Source organism: Dama dama, chromosome 28 (genome assembly GCF_033118175.1).
Source record: "Dama dama isolate Ldn47 chromosome 28, ASM3311817v1, whole genome shotgun sequence".
Classification (NCBI taxonomy): Eukaryota; Metazoa; Chordata; class Mammalia; order Artiodactyla; family Cervidae; genus Dama; species Dama dama.
Window position 1 is genome coordinate 15,467,195 of NC_083708.1, and position 22,743 is coordinate 15,489,937.

The 22,743-nt window shown below is 40.4% G+C and overlaps 1 protein-coding gene across 6 annotated transcripts in view; it reads left to right on the forward strand.

Annotated features, from left to right (window-relative positions):
- Positions 1–12,784: 12,784 nt before the first annotated feature.
- SENP6 (SUMO specific peptidase 6) overlaps positions 12,785–22,743 on the forward strand; it is a 129,280-nt gene continuing 119,321 nt past the window's right edge. For 3 of the 6 annotated variants that reach the window (XM_061132037.1, XM_061132038.1, XM_061132040.1), the window contains exon 1: positions 12,959–13,004. Coding sequence is in view for 2 of the 6 variants with exons in the window: in XM_061132034.1 (XP_060988017.1) it covers positions 12,953–13,004 (52 nt within the window). In the remaining 4 variants the exon portion in view is untranslated. Of the gene's footprint in view, positions 13,005–22,743 lie in introns of all 6 variants that reach the window. The other 3 variants (XM_061132034.1, XM_061132035.1, XM_061132039.1) reach the window with 3 other exon arrangements.

Here is a 22,743-nt window from a genome sequence, read left to right on the forward strand (position 1 = left end):
TAAGAAGTATGGCTGAATATTTTTCAAAACAAAGATTAAATTATATACATACAATAAGAATATGTAAATTGTAGTACACACACAAGAAGGCAAGCAGGCATGGTGGTTAGTATTTGAAATCAGCACAGGATTACATCACACTTTTGGATTCTTCTGAGTTTGTTTCACAGACATGCCACATATTTAAAATGATTTTGTGGCTAGGAGTTTAATTTTGTGACAAATGGTTAACATAATAAAAAATGTTAGAAATATCTGGAAAATACAGACTAGTTGTTTTGCACACACTGAGGAGCAGAGAAACTTGATCTCAGCAGGTGCATGTTAAATGTTAACACCTCACCTCCATTAACAGCAATATTACCTAAAATAAAGTGTCTATTCGGAATCCTGTGGTGTTTTGATGTCAGAATATTTGGTTCATCGTCAGATGAACAATTATTAAGTACCTTCCCTGTTCAAATTACTATACTATAGGAGACATAAAGAAATCTGTAAAAACACTTCCTGTTCTTAACTAAATGTAGTTGCTTCCAAACTGTAGCTGTTTGATGTTAGTCGATCATATCTCCTGTTTTTTTTTTTTTTACATCTCCTGTTTTTATATCCTTTCAGAATAAAAGCTCGATTTTTATACACAATATAATGTCATCATTTTAGTATTAACTATGTTTTTGTCAATATTTGGTGACATTCAAAAATGTTAAAGATAAGCATTCTTGGAGAGTTTAATATTGTCAGATTGAGATATGAGAGGTTTTTTTTAAAAAAATAGAGGCAAGAGTATAATTTTGAAAGTGGAGAATTGATGGTGGTTGTACCTGTTAAAGAAGGAAAGGCAATGTGCATGAATCATTACAAGTCAACTACTACAGACTGACAGCTGAAATAAATACATGCCCAGGGGCACTGGGGAAGGCAATGGCACCCCACTCCAGTACTCTTGCCTGGAAAACCCCATGGATGGAGGAGCCTGGTGGGCTGCAGTCCGTGGGGTCCCTGAGAGTCGGACACGACTGAGCAACTTCACTTTCACTTTTCATTTTCATGCGATTGAGAAGGTAATGGCAACCCACTCCAGTGTTCTTGCCTGGAGAATCCCAGGGACGGGGGAGCCTGGTGGGCTGCCGTCTGTGGGGTCGCACAGAGTCGGACACGACTGAAGCGACTTAGCAGCAGCAGCAGCAGCAGGAGCACTGACTCATTAACATTATTGTAACACGTGTAGTAAATCAATTTAGAGGTGAGAACTACAAAAGTGTCCAGAGAGTTTTTCAGATGACTCTAACACCATCAATTCAAAATAGCTTTTTACTAGATAACATAAAGGAAAAATACAAAAATCAAAAAGTAGAAAAGGATATACGGTAAAAGGTCAATCTCCCTTCCATCTTAGCTCTCTTCTCGGAAGAAAAGGACTGCTACCAGTTGCTTGCAGCTAAAACAGTCTTTTGTATGACCCTAACTTTTCTCTCTTTCTGTACTTCTTCTTGGTAGTCTCCAACCTTAAGTCATACACTTACTCTACATGGCGTATAAAGAGGACTATATCACAAAGTTCACACTCTGAAACAGACTAACATAATCAGTGTGAAACTGCTAGTTAGCCAACTTGTCAAGATGATGTTAACGTCATGATGATAGAGAACTTCACACCTTTGTCAAGGTATATTTCAGAACTAGATGGGTTTATCTGAAGTAATCACTATGCCAGGGTTAGTGGAATTAGCCTGACTGAGTTATACAAACCAAGCACACCCAAAGCCTTGTTGAGGCACCCTCAGGGTCTAGGACCCTAAAATCTATTTGTGACATTGACAAAGACATTGAAGAAGACACAACTTCTTTGATTTTAAATTCAGAAAAGCAAAGCAAAATACATGACCAGCCTAAAATTGTAAGAATAAAGTGAGTATATTTATATATGTAGGCTTAGGCAAAGTTCTTCTATAAACTTAATAGAAAATCATTTAATCAATAAAATTATTTCATATTACAATCTAGTGTTTTAAGTCTATTATTAGGTTAGAGAAATTTCCTGATGATTAAAACAGGTATTCTGAAGAATACTAGGTTTTGTAGAGTATGACCACAAAGCCACTTAGGTTGGAAGACTGATGACTTAAAGACTTTACTAAGTTTGATTTCACTTTATTTTATTATTAAAACAGTAAAAGAAAGAAAGAAAGAAAGAACTGCAAAGATTAAACAAAACATAATGATACAAACGAATGGAAGGCGTTCCCCAATGCTTCTCTTTTTCCTCAGAGAGGTATGTCCTAAATTCTGCCAGTGAGAAGAGGCTGAGTTAGTGCTCAAGGCCTGACCTTATTTCCATATGAGAAAAAATGTTCACATCACATGTGCACGACTGAAATTCCAGTCTAGGGAGCTTGGCTACAGCTTACTTAACCTTTAAAAAGCCGAGGCTCCAAAAAACGAAAAGACTGAAATTATAATGTAATTCAGCAAATGTTTATTGAATATTTATTAAATGTTATATCTAGTTTTACATTGGGTTTTATTTTTCTGCCATTTTGAGGGAAGGTAGAGATTCCTAGATTATTTAAATGTGTCCACTATATCAATAATACTAGAGTAATTGTTTTTATCAGGTAGCAGATTGAACTGTGGGCCAGTTTTTTTTTCCTCTCTCATTATTACTGAGAGAATTTACTGTAGAAGATTTTACACTATTACAGCAATTAAAAAAATTCCTTTTGAACTCCATGGACTGTAGCCCTCCAGGCCCCTCTCTCCGTGGAATTCTCCAGGCAAGAATACTAGAGTCGGTAGCCATTCCCTTCTCCAGGGATCCTCCTGACCCAGGGATTGAACCTGGGTCTCCTGCATTGCAGGCAAATTCTTTACCATCTGAACCACCAGGCAAGCCCCTTAGGGATAAGCCTACGCATTTCTAGTTCATTTCTAAACCCACATATTCCAGACAGATTTTAAATCTATTGAGGACACCAGACAGACCTATCCACATGACTTGAAAGAAACGGATCAGGTACTTATATTTTTCTCAAGTTGGCTGATTTAGTGACAACAGCAGGTATGAAGGAAATGGCACAATTCCCTGTCCCCCTGTTCCTTTATGCCTGGCCTCAGGGCAGACTGTGCTCACAGTCCACAGAGCCTTCCCGGGGCAGAGAGAAGTGTCTAATTCCTTGGTGTTAATGGCTTCTTCAGGACCATGGCTTGCCCATAAGTCATCCCCAAAACCTGACTGGGGAAAGGGGCTAGAGAGGCAAGGTGGGGTCTCAGCACTGGTGTTTGTAGTCACAGTTCAGATTTCACATAGTGCACCCTAGCCTGTTCCTGTCGATCAGAAGCAGGAACTTGTCCTCCTCTGCCAAGTTTGTTACATAAGTGGCTAGGCGCACATAGTGAACACTCATTCACAGAACCAAACCAAAAGTTCAGTAGTATATAGAAAACAGAATTCTTTCATGGACGTGGGATGATGACAAGCATATAATGTTCTCTGATTCACTGTATAATGCATTCCATTCCAAACTAAATAATGACTTTTTCCCAAGATAATCATAAACATTCTTTAAGTAATTACTCGCTAAAGGCCTGACATATCTTCCCTGTTTATCTAACCTCTACTCTTTATCATGATTTCATAAGAATATAATCTCCAATTTGCCACATTATGAATAAAGGCTGGTATCTATTCTTAATAATATTATACTCTTTGCTTTTCTAATAATTAAAACTGAGGTCATAGTATATGTCTGTATTATATGCTTAATAGCCACCATATAAGTTCTACATTTTTAACAATTCAAGCTTTTCTTCATATTCATAATAATAAAGAAATAGAAAATAGAGGAATCAACTGCAGTTGTCCAAACTCAATTCTGACTTACATACAGTTTTACAACTTATAAGATCACAGAACTCTTTTGTTTTCACATCTAAAATTTTAAGTCCTCAAAGATGGACAAGGCCTAACAGATGAAGAAAAATATACCAACTGGGCAACTGCACAATGACCATATTTTTGTTTCAAGACAACATGTATTTTTATGAAAACAGTAAGTTAATACTGTTAAACTTTTGAGTTTTGAGGCAAATGTCTTAAAAATATAGTTTTATTTATTTGTTGTGCTCAGTTGCTCAGTCATGGCTGACTTTTTGCGACCCCATGGACTATAGCCTGCCAGGCTCCTCTGTCCATGTAATTTTCCAGGTAAGAATACTGGAGTGGGTTGCCATTTCCTTCTCTTTTGTTAGCTTAAAATTATTTGAAAATACTGAAAAACACTAGTTACCTACAATCCAAAAACTACTTAAAATTCCATTAAAAAGAAGACAAAGTCCTCTATATCAACCTTCTAATCTCTTTCATTGGGAATAGCCTACACTACACAGATTAGCTATATAGACTTATAAATTTATTTTTAAAAATGAAATTGAACTGGTCTGTAATTTGGTTTTTCTTTTCAATCAATCATGGATGCTTTCCTGAAAAGTACAAATAGATCTACTTCACTGGTAAACAGTTGCAAAGCATTTCATTACGTAGATGCTCCATAACATTTTTGATCACTTATCTATCCTTGTAATATATTAGTATTTTTTGGTACCTAGTCCATTATGTCTCTGATTACTGAAAACACTGTAGTCCCCTTACACTGGGGTGGGAGCAAAGGTTTGGTAAATTTTGAGGTCACCAAAGCATCTTCTTGAAAAACACAACTTTACAAAATGGCCTACATTTACATCATGTTCTTGAGGAATAAAAGAATCAGAGAACAGAAAGGAATGAGGAACATTCACACACATATACACACATGGATGGAGAAAGAGAAATTATCTTATGTTTTTATATTTGTAATGAAACAATATTAATAAAAATGGATGAGAAAGTTAGCTATACAATGAGGCTTTTAACCTCACAAGGTGAAGATTTTTGAAGTCTAAAACTCTTGAGTGCAAGTTAATCTTTACTTGTTTTGTGTTTTGAAGGTTAAATGTGTTGGCTTGCAGAAGAGAGGAAGCAGTTCAAATTGAAAAGTAAAAGTAATGAAAGATGCAAAACCCTAATCAGGTTTAGTTGGGAGTCAGCACTATAGAACAGCACTCTCAGAAAATTATGTTGTAAGCCATTACTTCATTCTTTGGTTGTTATTAACTGGAAGAAAGGACTCAGAAATCAAGAGCCTAAAAGAAGCAAGCCGTCAGCAGACTTCAATAAACAGGAAAAATACAATGGTGATCTAGGAAATACATTTCTTTACCATTTTTAGTGCATCATTTCATGTTTAAAAGCTGGTTTCTGGAGAAGGAAATGGCAACCCACTCCAGTATTCTTGCCTGGAAAATCCCATGGATGGAGGAGCCTGGTAGGCTACAGTCCATGGGGTCGCAAAGAGTTGGAGACAACTGAGCGACTTCAGTTTCACTCTCAGAGCTTGGACTCTTTGCCATGATTCTGTGATGGATTGCCCTCTGCTCAAGCCCCTCTATGAAAGCACATACACCCTAAACTTAAAACTTCCCCAGTTATGCTGTTGGGAGGACACTGATTGCTGAAAGATACCCAGTGTTCTTCTTGCTGCAAGAAATAAATCCTTCCTTCTCCTGGAAAAAAATAAAAATAAAAAAAAACAAAAGCTGGTTTCTAGGCCCACTGATTATATCTACCTCTGGGATCATGATAGGAGAGTATGAACTTTGGAGGCTAGATGAATGTGGGCTCAAATCTCAGTTCTATCCTCTTCTAGGTGTAGGAGCAGGAACCTTGGAAAAGTTATTTACCTATTGGGTCTCAGTTTCTCCTTATAAAATAAAAATAACAGTAGATGTTCAGTAAATGTTGGTTAGGAGATCTTGATAATATACCTAGTAAATCATACATGGAACACACACATATATATGTATGTGTGTGTATAATATATATGTCATATATGTAGTATTCTATGTACACACACACACACACACGAGTGAAATTTTGGCATTTGCAACAACATAGATGGACTCGAATGGGACTATGCTTAGTGAGATAAGCCATACAGTAAAAGACAAATATTGTATTACTTAAAGTGGAATCTAAAAAATAAATGAATGAATATTACAAAATAGAAATAGAGTCACAGATATAGAGAACAAGCTAGTGTTTACCAGTAGGGAGAGGAAAGGAGGAGGGGCAAGGTATGGGTGGGGAATCAAGAGGTAAAACTTCCTATGTGTAAAGTAAATAAGCTATAGGAATATATTGTGTAGCACAGGTCATATAGCCAATGTTTTATAATAACTTTAAACAGTATAATCTACAAAAATTTTGAAACACTATGTTGTAAACTAATATTATAAATCAACTACACCTCATTTTAAAAAATTAAATAAAAAATATATACATAGAATTCCAAACTAAAAACTACCTATTATCCCCAAGATATAGTGGGGAATGGCTTCCCCAGTGGCTCGGTGGTAAAGAATCTGCCTGCAATGCAGGAAATGTGCAAAAGATGCAGGTTCGATCCCTGGGTCAAGAAGATTTCCTGGATAAGGAAATGGCAACCCACTCCAGTACTCTTACCTGGGAAATCCCATGGACAGAGGAACCTGGCAGGCTATAGGCCATGGGGTCACAAAGAGTGGGACACGACTGAGCATGCACACATGCATGCATAAATGCATATATAATAGAGAAAAATGGAATAGAACTTTTAAACCCTTGGTACATTTTTATCAAATGGCTTTCCAGAAAGTTTACTCATCTTTAAATTAACAACATCAGTGAATGAGAATGTTCAACTCACAGTAGCTTCACCAACTTTAAATATATTTAAAATTTTTTGCTAATTTTCTAGTGGGAAAATGGTTATAAATGTGAGCTTATAAAAAATAAATACTGGTGGCTGCGAAAAAGCTGTGGAAAAAAAAAATAATATATTTCTTGTGGAGGAAGGGCCCATGAAGATAAAAGTGCCTAGAACCCAGGAAAGTAAAAATTCAGCCCTGATCACCTGAAAACTTATGTTTATATAAGTTGATATAAATTGTTGACATTGAAGGTATTAATTTATAATTGTTGACACTGAAGGTACATGGTAGAAATTGACTATTATAAGAAATGTGTTATTTCAATAATATATTCATTTATAATTTAAAAAAATTTGTTTTTCACTTAATCAAAAGTTAAAATTTTTAAACATTAAAATTTTAGCTACTAAACTGCATAATAAAGTCCTAGGAAAAAGACTGGAACATGAAAGAGGGACAGAAAAGCATTGTCTAAAAGAACTGGAAGGAACATGAAGCACAGTAGGATTAAACAAGAGCAAAAATAATATAATCAACAAGTTGAAAATGAAATGGAATAGTATAATGCAGAAATTACACTAAATAAACTATAACAAAAACATATACAAGATTCTCATGTATTAAAAACATTCAAGGTTCATTTCTTTTTATTATTTTTCAAAATTTTTTGGCCACAATGTGCGTCATCTGAAACAAATGTACTTTGCCCTTCAAAAACCATCAACCAGACATAATTTGCAGATTCTCTAATTGTCTTCTGAAACTTGTATTTAGTCATGGACTAACCGTATGCTATGCTTCTAAGTGTAGTGCTTAAAAGAACAAGATTTATAGGTGCATTTTCAAGGAAATACATGTATTAAAAGTGGGTTGCAGGACAGTCCAGTGGTTAAGGGGTTAAGGGGCTAGTTAAGGGGGTGTCGTTTCAATCCCTAGTCAGGGAACTAAGATCCTACTTGCTGTGTGGCATGGTAAACAAACAAAAATCCTGAGAATGGCAGGCTCTACCCTGACCTACTGTATCAAAAGCTGCATTAAGAAGAAATTTTAAAAAATAAAATTGGGTCACTATTCTATTAATAACTATTAAGGTACACCAGCATAATGTAAGAGTCAGTTTATTCAAGTATAGTTTTACAAACAGTATTTTAAATCTGGTTAAAGTAGAGGAAACACCAGCTGTGATACAAAGAATTTATAGCTATAGACAGAGAGGAAGTTGTGTTACTATGTATCTATTGCCAACACCACACTTCCTTTTGTCAAATCCTAGGTCAAGTTTTTTCAGCAAAATCTTCAAAGTCAAACCCTGGGTTCATACCTGGACTATTGATCCTTTTTAGGGTAACTTTCCTAGATTTCTATGCAATGCAACTTTGGGCAAAGATATTTTCTGAACCTCTGAAAGGAATATATTAGATAGTCTCTAAGCTGTGAGGGACTGGGGGCAGGAGGAGAAGGGGATGACAGAGGATGAGATGGTTGGATGGCATCACCAACTCGATGGACATGGGTTTGAGTAGACTCTGGGAGTTGGTGATGGACAGGGAGGCCTGGCATGCTGCGATTCATGGGGTCGCAAAGAGTCAGACACGACTGAGCAACTGAACTGAACTGAACTGAGTTCAGTTCTAGGAGTCTGGGTTCTAGAACTCTGAAGTTTCCTTGGCAATGATTATTTTAAATATACTGTATCCACTTGTTTATATATACTTGTATTCATCTGAATGTAGACATGTATTAACCTACTGGTTAAGACTCTATGTAGACACAGAAAAAAGGTAAAGTGAAAGTGAAGTCGCTCAGTCATGTCTGACTCTTTGTGACCCCATGGACTGTAGCCTACCAGGCTTCTCCGTCCATGAGATTTTCCAGGCAAGAATACTGGAGTGGGTTGCCATTTCCTTCTCCAGGAGATTTTCCCGACCCAGGGATTGAACCTGGGTGTCCCACATTGTAGGCAGACGCTTTACCATCTGAGCCACCAGGGAAGTAAAACACGTTCAAAGGCCCTAAAGTAGAAAAGAAGAAGTATTTGAGGAACTGAAGGAAGTACAAAGTGGTTGGAGTGAAATTAAGAAGTAAAAATGGTGCAAGATGAGGTCAGTGAAGTAGGAAGGGAGGGCCTGGTAGATCAATTAAAGGTTTAGGATTTTCATCCTAAAAGCAGTGGGAAACCTTTGAATGGTTTTAAACGGAAAGTGCTTTGATCCATTCATATTAAAGAAAAAAAAAAAGATTACTGTGGCTTTTGTGTGAGAAATGGATTAGAGGAGGGGCAGAGAGAACAAGGAATGATCTGTTTGAAGTGCTAATTACTGCAGTACGGCTGAGAGGTGATAGATCCTAGGACTAGGGTGGGGCCATTGGGATGGGAAAAAGTACCACAGATTGAAGATATATTAAAAAAAAAAAAAAAAAAGAGTCACGATTGATTTCTAGGTTTCTGGTTTGTGAAGCTGAGTGAATGGCAACACTACTGATGAACAAACAATCCCAGGAGAGCAGTAGCTTTATGTAGGGTCTCCTGCTCTTCCATCCTTCCAACGAATTCTGTGAACTCTTTCAGTTCTGTTTTCCTCTGAATTCTACTTGCACAGGATTGTAGCCTCGAAAATGCTGGTCCACTGGTCATTACCACTGATTATTCTTTCTTCAAGGGCTCAGACTGCACAAAAACTGAAGGCATTCATGATATGGAGATTCCTGAATACATGATTTTGAAACAGTTTCGATCGGCTATGGCTATGCTGGTCAACTGCCTGCCTGCAAAGCTCTCAACTGTATGGTGTGGTCAAAACATCCCAAAGATTGTAAATTGTAGAATCAGCACATTCTGCTGCAAAGAAGACAAATTCTAGTGGATTAAGGAGAGTGGGAATGTTGAGAAGGCATTAGGGTGTGTTTAGGGATTGTGATGAGATTGCAAATGGTCACAGTGGTTGTGATTGGAGACAGGGATTTTTGAATTACTGTCTCCAACCACTTTACAGGGAGTTTGGAAGACAGGTAGGTCCAGGGTTCAACCTTGGAAGCAGGTGATCAGAGTGAGAAAAAGAGATTGGCAAAGCTATGGATTAGGGTTAGAATTATAGGCAGCAGTACCCCGTTTTTTTTTCCCCCTTTTTTTCCTATATTTTCTTTAATGGAATATTTAGAAAAAATGAAGTAGCTTATTATATCCATTGTAATTACTCATTCACTCAAATCTGAAATAGTCTAATTTTTCTCTACCTTATGTACCAGAATTAAACTGTTTAATACAGAAACTAACAAGTTCATTGACATCTGAATGGAATTTGCTAAATTTAAACAATAAAGACACATTAGGCTTTTAATAAAAACTGAATGGCTAACTCAGAGAATTGGTTTTGTAATTAGTCACATTTCTAATATCCAAAGGCATTCTCAGTAATATCTCTGAGCTTCAAATTGTATATATAAGTTAATAATTAAATATTTGTAAATATTCTAAGTATATATTTGCATATGTACTAAATACATTTAAGCTTCAGGGATATATCCTAAATCTGAAGATTTCTAGGCCCTGAATCCTGGATAAAGGGATATATGATACCATCAATTCTTAGTTGTTCATATTTACATGGAAGAACAGTGATTTCTGAAAATATCTTTAATTTTATACTTGAATATGGAAACTGATAGCTTCACTTGTATTAGTAAATTACAGACTCATAGAGTAAGAATAACTGAACTGGAAAGGAATCTAGAGACAGTTAATCTAGAGAGTTTCACAGTGTGGGTCCCCTGGTCAGCAGCCTCTGCATCACCAGTCAACTTGTTAAAAATGCAAATCTAAGGCCCACTCCAGACCCAGTGAATCAGAAACTACAGCGGAGGGGCAGAGCAATCTGTTTTAACAAGCCTTTTCAGGTGATTTTGATGCATGCTGAAGTTTGAGACCCATTGGTTTAATCCGTATTTCTCTTTTAAAACTGGAAATAAGGAATATCAAAGAAATAAACTGAAATTCACACTACTTAAAAATAAAATAGTGGACTTTGAAAGATCCTAACTCAGATTGCTTAAAAGACATCTTTACTGTAACTGCACCTTCTTACTCATTTCATGGGTATTAGTTTTCCACAGCTGCTGTAATAAACTACTATTAATTTGGCAACTTAGAAATTTATTATCTTACAGTTTTGTAGGGTCAGAGGTCCAACATCTGTCTCATTGGGTTGAAATCCAGATGTCAGCTTTGTTCCCTGGAAGCTCTAGGAAAGTATTAGTTTCCTTGCATTTTCCCTACTTTTAGAGGCCATCCATATTCCCAGACTTCTGGCACCTTCTTCCACTTTCAATGCATGTATGGATTTTAAACTAAAAAATTCTTTCCAAAAGTACATTTTAGAGTCTGTATAAATGAGTCCAGTCAACCGCATGTGGCTATGATCTACCTGCTTGAGCATGATACTGTCATTGGCACAGACTCTTTGTCATAGACCATCACAACTATCCTTCAATCTCCTCAAGCAACAAAAATACCAAATGATAACATATTCACTATATCACTCTTACTAAGTCAGGAAAGGTTATTAGTTCATCTTAGGAAAAGACTTTAAAAGTTTTAAACAAAGTTTTTTTGACTTATACTTTGGCCCCAGGGCAATTAAACTAGTTCATTCCTTGATTGACTCAACCATAGTTTTCCTGTATCATTTTAGTTGCTGTTTAATTTTCATGGATATACGGCATACATTTGTGTTTTTTTTCCAAGGGAGGACAGTGAGGGATTTAAGAAAAATGTTCGATTGGAAGACCACACACCAAAAGGAGTTGTGAGTTTCGTGGTGGAACTATGCATAACTTCTTTCCTTTTCTGTATTTTCCAAATATTCGTTAGTGAACATGACATTTCTTTAATTAAAAAAGAAAAGAAAAACGAACATGACACAGTCACCTGTAGTCGTAAGGCCTGACTGACCGGTAAGGCAGGGGGACGGCTTTTGAAGTTTCAGGCACACAAAAAGACGCGATTTTTTTTGTTTTGTTTTAAATTTACACTGTCATCCTAAGGGTACTGTAGCAACTTCCCTGATGAACTACCTTGAAAACTTTTTTTAACAATGAAGAAGCCCACAAATCACTTTCCACACGTGTGATCGCGCTACCTCACTCGACCTTTTCTCTCCACTTGGCTATGGTCTAGGCCCGAAGGCCCCCTCAGAGGAATGAGCTCAAAGAGTCCTTCTCAGGCCACCGTGCTGCCGCGGAGGCCGAATGCAGCGCCGGCCCGGCCCGCCAGCGACTCCGGCCCCGGCGTGTGTGGGCCGAGCCGGCGCCGCGCTGGGCCCTCGCCGCCGAGGGCCGGGCGGCGGGCGCCACGCGGCGGGGCTCTGCGCGGCGCCGCAGCCTCTCCGCCCGCGCGAGAGCCCGGGCTCCTGAGGGGGAGCCGCGCTGGGGGCGGCGGCGGCGGCGGCGCGGGGGCGGGAGCCGGGCGGCAGCAGCAGCAGCAGCGCCCGTGGGGGAGGAGCGGCGGCGGCGGCTGAAGCTGCTGTGGCGACGGACGCTAGGCGGTGGCAGCGGAGACCCACCCCTGTCCACATGGACAGTTGCAGAGGCCTCGGCTGATGCATTCGCGCCTGGGCGGGGTGGGCGGACGGCCGTAGCGGCGGCGGCGGCGGCACTGGGAGCGGAGGGCCCCGGGGGGCGCCTGTGGGTCGCGGAGACCTCGCCGCCCCGGCGCGGCGGGTGCGGCCATTTTACGGCCTGGGACTGAGGGAAGCGTATCTGTGAGCTCGCCTTCTGCCCCCCCCCACCACCCCCCCCTCCTGCGGGCCCGCAGCTGGGGGAAGCTTCAAGAGCGGCCTGGGCGGGCGGTGGATGGGGAGTCGCGGGCCGAGAGGCACCGGGCCCGGGAAGCGCCGTCGCCGCCGTCGCCGCTCGCGTTCGCCCGGCGCGGCCTGAGCCAGCCCAGGCCGCGGGCCTCGCCGCCCGCCCGCGGATAGGCCCCGGGAGCCGGCCTGCTTTTGTGTAGGCCCGTCCGGAAGAGGCAGCGTCGCCCGCCTCCCGGCCGAGTGCTAGGCCCGCAACCCTGCGGCGGCTACCCTCCTGCGGCGCGGCCCCTCATCCTGGCGAACGCGACGGCGGCGGCGGCGGCGGCGCGGGCCATGGATTAAGGCGGCGGCGGCGTGGGAGGAGGAAGATGGCGGCTGGCAAGAGCGACGGCAGCGCCGGGGAGATTACTTTTCTGGAAGGTACGTCTATTCCTGCCCGTGTCGGGGGTGGGGGGTGGGCAGAGACGGGAAAATGTGGGCCCCTGATTGCCGGATATTCGGTGACGGGCGCCGGGTGGGTTCGGGGGGCGGCGGCTCGGGCGCGATGGCGGGGAGGGAAGCTGCTGCGGGGGCGCCGGCTTCGAGCCCGCCCGGGCGAGGGGGTCGGCCGGGAGCCGGGAGGCTGTGCGGGGGAGGCGGTGGACCGGTCGCGAGCCGGAGTTTCGGGGCGTCCTCTGAGACTGCTGTCTTTTTTTTTTTTCCTTTGACATTTTTTTTGCGCTGGCCTGGGGATGAGAGCCGACTGCGCTCGGCTCTTGTTTGGTGTTTGTGAAAAGTTTCAAGTTGCTAAAAGGTTGGGTGAAATCGGGGGCCAGACCATTTTGGGAGGGGAGACGTAGTTTCCTGGAGCTTGTTTTAACAACCCCCCCTCCCCCAGGCCTTTCTGTTTCGCAGAGCTTCAGGCTTCGTTTTGCAGCCAGCATTCAGATTAGGCCTGGCCCTAAGAAATGTGTTTTGCTGAACGTATTTTAGGAAGTAATGTATCTGAGGAAAGAGAACGAGATACATAATATCAATTTGGGGGTCGTCACCTAAGCTAACAGACAAAGCTCGAGTGATTCCATTTTTATTCACTTGTGAGGAAAAGTTAGACATCTGTAGGTGAACTAAGCCAATGTTAAGAAAACCTACATATTATTGTTGGGGATGGTGGTAATGGTAACAGTATTGGCTTTTGGCCAAATATAAAGATCCCCCAATACAGCTAAATTCGTTGTAGTTGTGGATCAGGAACTCTCATGTTCATTGCTTAATTTGACTGTGGATTCAGTTTTTGCTGGTAATTGGGTTTATTAATCAGTTCGGGAGAGCAGGTCTGTCTGCTGTGCAGTGATTGCTTAAAAAAAAAAAAAAAGGGTTAACTCCTCTGGATAATTTTGCAAAGATGAATTTCACATGGGATATAGGCAGTACTTTAAAAATAATTGAAAACATTTCTGAATTAAGATAGTACAACTTCACTATGGTCCTATAAGAGGGTGTCGAAGGATGCGTATGCCGTGTTTACCGTTTTCTTAACTGCATTGGGAACAGTGCCTGGAACACAGTAGGTACTCAGTCCAATGAACAAATAGGCACCAGTAGAGGTGAGTGGCACCCACTCCAGTGTTCTTGCCTGGAGAATCCCAGGGATGGGGGAGCCTGGTGGGCTACCGTCTATGGGGTCACAAAGAGTCGGACACGACTGAAGTGACTTAGCAGCAGAGGTGAGTGGGAAAAGAAATATTAATATTCTTCATTCTTCCTTAAAGTATAGCAGAACAAAAAAATTTTTTTTTACCTTGTTATGCAAACCAGCCTTTATTTAAAAATGATGAGTTTTGTATGAGATTTGTAGTAAGAAGATGTGGAAAGCTTGTGAGTTTTCTGGCTTCACTTCATATTTCTTCCATTCAATCTCCGTTCTCATTTGGGCTGATTAGTTACCTGTCAGAGGCTGAGCGTGGTGCAGCTTGTGTTACAGGTGGTGCTATGTGATGAACATTGGGAGGATGGAAGGAGCATAAATAAGGCCAACAGTTACAGGGCTGAGGTAAATTTAAAGCTGCTGTTTTTAGCTTGTTCTAACTTCAGGGTCTATGAATTCCTCTAGTGGAAAAAATTGAATTTCATCACTTCTTTTTCAGCGTTTACATAAGCAAGTGAATGGTGCCTTGTTTAGAATAAGGCGCTGATATTTAGTACTATTAAATAAGTGGAATGATATTTAGGATATTTAGCATAAGGGGCTGATATTTAGTGCTACTAAATAAGTGAAATGATATTTAGGACTACTTATATTTTTTATATTTAATTCTTTTGGTTCTTTATGCTTTTAATGATGAGATACTCCAATATAACTTGCCAAATATTCACTCAGCAAATATTTATGTCAGCCTACTCTGTGCTAGGCACTTTACCAAAGTAAAGACAGCAGTGCATAAGATAGTTAGGGTCCTTTCCTTCATAGGACTTATATTTTAGTAGGAGGGACTTTTTATAACTAAAAATTAATCCATTTAGAACAATCTTACCACTTTTTTTTTTTTGCATAGTTGTTTCCTTCTTTATTTAGATCTGCTCAGACCTGACAGCTGATTCAAAATGTCATGCTGCCACACTCGCATGTACAAACATGGTATTCCTCTGTTTTATTTTCATGGTAGCACTTTTCACGTGATAAATTTGTCTTCATGTTTTTTAGTCCTGTAAAAATAGAAGCTCCATTAAAGCAATAACTTTTTCTTTTCACCATCATACTTCTTGTACCTGGAGCATCTTTATTTGTTGTTAATGAAATAAACAAGAAGATAATAGTGTAGTATAAGGCTGTGGAAGAAATACATAGAAAAAGCCATTTTACATAGTGTTAAGGTCAGGAAAGGCCTTCCTGAGGAGGTCACACCTGTGTTAAGGTAATAACTGTGAGACTAGAGTATGGCAGAGAGGACGATGCCTGTAAAACAGGTTCTGAGATGATACAGGATTTCATTTGTTTAAAAAAAGATCATTATAGCTGAAATGTAATAAGCACAGAACACAGTAACAAGCACAGATATGAGAGAGAGCAGATCATGAAAGTTCATGAATTTTTATTTGATTCTGAAAAGTAGGAAATCGTTGAAGAGTTTGGGGCAATGGAGTTAATGATACAGTTTATCTTTTTAAAAAATCACTTTTCTCCTGGAGTAAATTAGAGCAGAGTAAGAGTAAAAGCAGAGCCATTAGAATATTGTAGCGGTTTGAAAAATAGAGAGGCTTGGATTAGGATGGTAGCACTGGCCATCAGGAAAGAGAAGTGGATAGATGGAAGATCTATTTGAGAACTTCTTAATGCATTGTATAGAGGATCAGAGAGAAGTAGGAATCAGAGATGACTCCTAGGGTTTTGGTTTGGTGGGGGGTTGGGGGACTCCATTTATTGAGATGGAGTAGAGGAATGAGAAGCTCATAGCTCTGTTTTCGTCTTCTTAAGTTTGAGGTGCTGGTTTGTCGTCCATATTCTAAACAGTGCTTTACATTCTCACAAACTGTGATGTTAAATACTAATTCCAGGTCTTTCTCTACCTTCACTAGGGAAAAAGAGAGCTACTGATTACTATTGTGCTTTATTTTGTCAGTATAGTATCACACTGAAATGGTGTGAATTGAATTAGGCCACAGCTTATATTGAATTTTTTTCTTCCCCCTCTTTGATTTGTTCTTTCTCTTCTGTTCACTTAAGGTTGTCTTCTGCCCCTTTCCCTCTTGTGATAGTTTGAGAGGTTTCTTTTGTTCACTCATTGAGTAGATACTCACTGAGAAACTGTAATGTTGTAGGTACTGTGCTGAGAGGCACAGTGGAGGCAGGGGAGGTTTCCCAGTGGAGTTTCCAGTCCAGTGAAGAGAGTCAGTAATCAAATAATCATACTTGTAAGTGTAAAATTACAGCTGTCAAGTGCAACAAATGGGGATTATTTGTAATAATGAGAATTTGATCTAACTAGGGCAGTTTGAAGGGTGACTAGGAGAGGGAAAGGTGGAGAGGCAGCTTTCTAGCCAGGGCGGTTGCAATAGAGGAAGCCTGGTATGTTTAGGGAACTGAGAGGACCATGTGGCGCTAGTAAGGAGAATGTTACAAGAGGAGACTGGGGTTAACATCCTCAGGTTTGTTTCAAAAAAAGGTCAAGGTGTACCACCTGTAGAATGCTCTAGGGAGGGGCAGAAGAATGTCAGGGAGGTCAGTTACGAGGCTTGCGGTATAGGGCAAAGGTGCTGGTAGTTAGCGCCTTCTCTTTCTTTGGATATTCTCCTTTTCTCACCTGTGGAACCTCTGGCGAATCTAACTCCTCTCTCATTTGTTTCCTTTTTTTTTTTTTTTTTTTATAGTGCTCTTGTTCATTCTATAATAGTTTCTTTCCCTTTATCTTTTTTCTTTTACTAACTAACTGCATAACCAATATTTTCTCCCATATTTTTCTACTTCCCCTTTCATATGTGTGTGTGTCTGTGTGTATTTACTACTTTGTTTTCATTCTGGGCCCTTCTCCCTTTGTGGACTTTGTCTACTAGTTGAAGAGATTGGTCTAAACTACTGCAGTGTTGTCCTCTATCCAGCAAAACTGCTTATGTTTCCAAATGAAAAGTGTTTTCCATTTTCCCTTAATTATACTTTATTTTTACATACAAGTTAAGTTCAGAATCCAATACATTTGTCATTTTTATGGGGGATAGTAAATACTTCACCCCATCTCCTGAACTAAAGTACCATTTCTCCTAAATGATTGGCATTCCATGAATATGAATAGGGGCTTTCCAGGTGGCGCTTATTGCAAAATTCAGATTTAATTGAAGAAAGTAGGGAAAAACCACTAGACCATTCAGGTATGACCTAAATCAGATCCCTTATGATTATACAGTGAAAGTGACAAATAGATTCAAAGGATTAGATCTGATAGAGTGCCTGAAGAACTATGGATGGAGGTTCATGACATTGTACAGGAGGCAGTGATCAAAACCATGTACAAGAAAAAGAAATGCAGAAAGGCAGAATGGTTGTCTGACAAGGCCTTACAAATAGCTGAGAAAAGAAGAGAAGCAAAGAGGAAAAGGAAAGATATACCCATTTGAATGCAGAGTTCCAAAAAGTAGTAAGGAGAGATAAAAAAGCCATCCTCAGTGATCAATGCAAAGAAATAGAAGAAAACAATAGAATGGGAAAGACTAAGAGATCTCTTCAAGAAAATTAGAAAAGGGAACATTTCATGCAAAGATGGGCACAATAAAAGACAGAAACGGTATGGACCTCACAAAAGCCGAAGATATTAAGAGGTGGCAAGAATACACAGAAGAACTATACAAAAAGATCTTCATGATCCAGATAACCACGATGGTGTGATCACTCACCTAGAGCCAGACATCCTGGATTGTGAAGTCAAGTGGGCCTTAGGAAGCATCACTTCAAACAAAGCTAGTGGAGGCGATGGAATTCCAATAGAGCTATTTCAAATCCTAAAACATGATGCTGTGAAAGTGCTGTATTCAATATGCAAGCAAGTTTGGAAAACTCAACAGTGGCCACAGGACTGGAAAAGATCAGTTTTCATTCCAGTCCCAAAGAAGGGCAATGCCAAAGATGTTCCAACTATGTTCAAACTATTGCACTCATCTCACATGCTAGCAAAGTAATGCTCCAAATTTTCCAAGCCAGGCTTCAGTAGTACATGAACCAAGAACTTCCAGATATTCAAGCTGGATTTAGAAAAGGCAGAGGAACCAGAGATCAAATTGCCAACATTTGTTGGATCATCAAAAAAGCAAGAGAATTCCAGAAAAAAAATCTGCTTCTCCTTTATTGACTACACCAAAACCTTTGACTGTGTGGATCACAACAAGCGGAAACTTCTTCGAGATGAGAATACTAGACCATCTTAACCTGCCTGCTGAGAAATCGATGTGCAGGTCAAGAAGTAATCATTAGAACCAGACATGGAACAACAGACTGGTTCCAAATTGGGTAAAGAGTACGTCAAGCTGTATATTGCCACCTTGATTATTATTTAACCTATATGCAGAGTATATCATGCAAAATGCTAGGCTGGATGAAGCACAAGCTGGACTCGAGATTGCTGGAAGAAATATCGGTAACCTCAAATATGCAGATGACAGCACCCTTATGGCAGAAAGTGAAGAGGAACAAAAGAGCCTCTTGATGAAAGTGAATGAGTAGAGTGAAAAAGCTGGCTTAAAAACTCAACGTTCATCAAAACATGTATATTATCAAGGGTGAAACAGATCACCAGCCCAGGTTGGATGCATGAGACAAGTGCTCGGAGCTGATGCACTGGGAAGACCCAGAGGGGTTGGGTGGAGAGGGAGGTGGGAGGGGGGATCGGGATGGGGAATACATGTAAATCCATGGCTGATTCATGTCAATGTATGGCAAAAACCACTACAATATTGTAAAGTAATTAGCCTCCAACTAATAAAAATAAATGGAAAAAAAGAAAACTCAATATTCAAAAAACTAAGATCATGGCATCCAGTCTCATTTCATTGCAAACAGATGGGGAAACAATGGAAGTAGCGAGAGACTTTTTTCTCTTGGATTCCAAAATCTCTGCAGATGGTGACTGCAACATGAAATTAAAAGATGCTTGCTCCTTGGAAGACAAGCTATGATCAACCTAGACAGTGTATTAAAAAACAGAGACATTATTTTGCCAACAAAGGTCTGTCTAGTCAAAGCTGTGGTTTTTCCAGTATGTATGAATGTGACAGTTGGACCATAAAGAAAACTGAGCACCTAAGAATTGATGCTTTTGAACTGTGGTGTTGGAGAAGACTCTTGAGAGTCCTTTGGACTGCAAGGAGATCCAACCAGTCCATCCTATAGGAAATCAACCCTGAATATTCATTGGAAGGACTGATGTTGAAGCCGAAACTCCAATATTTTGGCCACCTGATGAGAAGAACTGACTCATTGGAAAAGACCCTGATCCTGGGACAGGTTGAAGGCAGGAGGGGAAGGGGACTACAGAGGATGAGATGGTTGGATGGCATCACTGACTCGATGGACATGAGTTTGAATAAGCTCCGGGAGTTGGTGATGGATAGGGAGGCCTGGCGTGCTGCAGTCCATGGGGTCGCAAAGAGTCGGACACAACTGAGCAACTGAACTGAACTGCGGTGGTGATAGTGGTCAAGAACCTGCCTGCCAATGCGGGAGAAATAAGAGATGCTGATTCAGTCCCTGTGTCAATAAGATCCCCTGGAGGAGGAGATGGCAACCCACTCCAGTATTCTTGTCTGGATAATCCTATGGACAGAGGAGCCTGGCGGGCTACAGCCCATGGGGTTGCAAAGAGTTGGACATGACTGAAGGGACTTAGCACGCTCGCATTGACATATGAGCAAGGTCTTTAGTTTTGGCCTACTCAGCAGGTCACACCACAACGTTCTTCATTTTAGCCCTACTCCTTCCTCTTTTGATTGTACTGCCTTTAGAAACTATACCATGGTGTCATTCTGTGTTTACTGCTTTAGCTATATATATTTCCTAGTTGCTTTCCAGTTTAATCAGTAAATTCTGCTTATCACTTGATTTCATGTACTCACATGGAACAGTCGAGTAGAACCTCACATGAAATGGAAGCAATTTTCATAAGAAATGCATTGAGAGCATGAAGTCAGAAGCCAGAAGGCGAGAATTCATCTTCTAGCTCTATACTTACTAGCACTGAGATCTTGGATTGATAACTTAACCTTTGTGTGTTCGTATCTGTCAAACAAGGATAATAATTGCAGTTACCTCATAAGGTTGCCATGAAGATTAAACATGTTAATATATAGTAAACTCTTAGAATAATTCCAGGCATGTAATTCCAAATACTATGTATAAGTTGTTATTATATTTATTTTCTTATCAGGTAGAAAAGAGAAAAACTTTTCTTGCTTTTCTGTTCTTAATGCTTGCCTTCTCTCTCATTTGAATTCTGGTTTTTACTCTCTTTCACATACTACCTTTCTTTTCCTAGGTATTAGCTAATTGTTCTTGATCTAGATTGATTAGTGAGAGAGGAAGAGAGAATGATGTTATGTTTTTTACATCTAGACTTCTATAAGTTAGGTGTTACTGTACTGTAATGTTATTGTAATGTTAATACAATAACATATACTGTAATGTTGTATTGTATTGTAATGTTGCCATTACAAAAGTTTGTTGACAATTTGAGGAGGTCAAGAGGTCTAGAGGGATTACAAGTTAGGGCGTCAGCAGAATCGGAGCCTGGGACCTGTGCTAGAGCTTTAACCTCCTTCAGCAGTCCTTTCCTTCTTTCTTCCCTCCTTTCCTTCTTTATCCCTTTGCTTTCCCATTTTTCTTACCTGTTTAACCTTTAGGGGCAGGGGACCTGGACAAGAGAAGGAAAAAATAATAGGGAATTATAGGGACTCCCCCTGGTGGCTCAGAGGTTAAAGTGTCTGCCTGCAATGAGGGAGACCTGGGTTCAATCCCTGGGTCGCGAAGATCCCCTGGAGAAGGAAATGGCAACCCACTCCAGCATTCTTGCCTGGAGAATCCCATGGATGGAGGAGCCTGGTGGGCTACAATCCACGGGGTCACCAAGAGTCGGACTCGACTGAGTGACTTAACCATTTATTGATTCAATTTGATCTCTATGAGGGCAAAAGCCGAAGCCACAGATCTCTTAAGGCCCAACTTCAGAAATCACAGTGTCACTTCTGTTACATTTGATTGGCCAGAAAGCCACAGAGCCAGCTCAGATTCAAGGGGAGGAGAAGTAGAACCTTCATTCATCAGGAATGGTGGAAAAGAATTTGCAGCCATCTTTCCTGTCCCATACCTCTGTGGTGTTTTGTTCTTGTTGTAGTTTTAAATACTTTCAACAGAGTCATATTGTTTCTTGAACTTGAGAACTACAGTTCTTTTGAGATCCAAAAGTTTCTAATTTCTAGACAGATTAGGAAGCCAAAGGAAGACCAAAAAATAGACCACACATTTGTAATTTTTCTCAAAGGTATAAATAACAACATAGTTTTGTTGCTCAGTCATATCCGACTCTGTGACCCCATGGACTGCAGCACGCCAGGCTTTCCTCTCCATCACCAACTCACGAAGCCTGCTCAAACTCATGTCCATCCAGTCAGTGACGCCATCCAACCACATTATCCTCTATTGTCTCCTCCTTCTGCCTTCAATCTTCCCCAGCATCAGGGTCTTTTCCAGTGGGTCAGTTTTTCGCATCAGGTGGCCACAGTATTGAAGTTACAGCTTCAGCATTAGTCCTTCCAGTGAATATTCGGAACTGATTTCTTTTGGGATGGACTGGTTGGATCTCCTCAGAGTCCCAGGGACTCTCGAGTCTTCTCCAACACCACAGTTCAAAAGCTTCAATTCTTCGACACTCAGCTTTATAGTCCAGCTCTCACATCCGTATATGACTACTGGAAAAACCACAGCTTTGACTAGATGGACCTTTGTTGGCAAAGTAATGTCTCTGCTTTTTAATATGCTGTCTAGGTTGGTCATAGTTTTTCTTCGAAGGAGCGAATGTCTTTTAATTTCATGCTGCAATCACCATCTGCAGTGATTTTGGAGCCTGAGAAAATAAAGTCTCTCACTGCTTCCATTGTTTTCCCATCTATTTGCCATGAAATGATGATATCGATGCCATGATCTTAGTTTTTTGAATGTTGGGTTTTAAGCCAACTTTTTCACTCTCCTCTTTCACTTTCATCAGGAGGCTCTTTAGTTGTTCTTCACTTTCTGCCATAAGGGTAGTGTCATCTGCATATCTAAGGTTATTGGTATTTCTTCGAGCAACCTTGAGTCCAGTTTGTGCTTCATGTAGCCCGGCATTTTGAATGATGTGCTCTGCATGTGGATTAAATAAGCAGGGTGACAATATATAGCCTTGACGTACTCCTTTCCCAATTTGGAACCAGTCTGTTGTTCCATGTCTGGTTCAAATGGTTCCTTCTTGACCTGCATACAGATTGCTCAGCAGGCAGGTAAGGTGGTCTGGTATTCCCATCTCTTGAAGAATTTTCCAGTTTGTTGTGATCCACACAGTCAAAGGCTTCAGTGTAGTCAGTGAATCAGAAGTAGATGTTTTTCTGGAACTCTCTTCTTGCCTTTTCTGTGATCCAACAGATGTTGGCAATTTGATCTCTGTTTCCT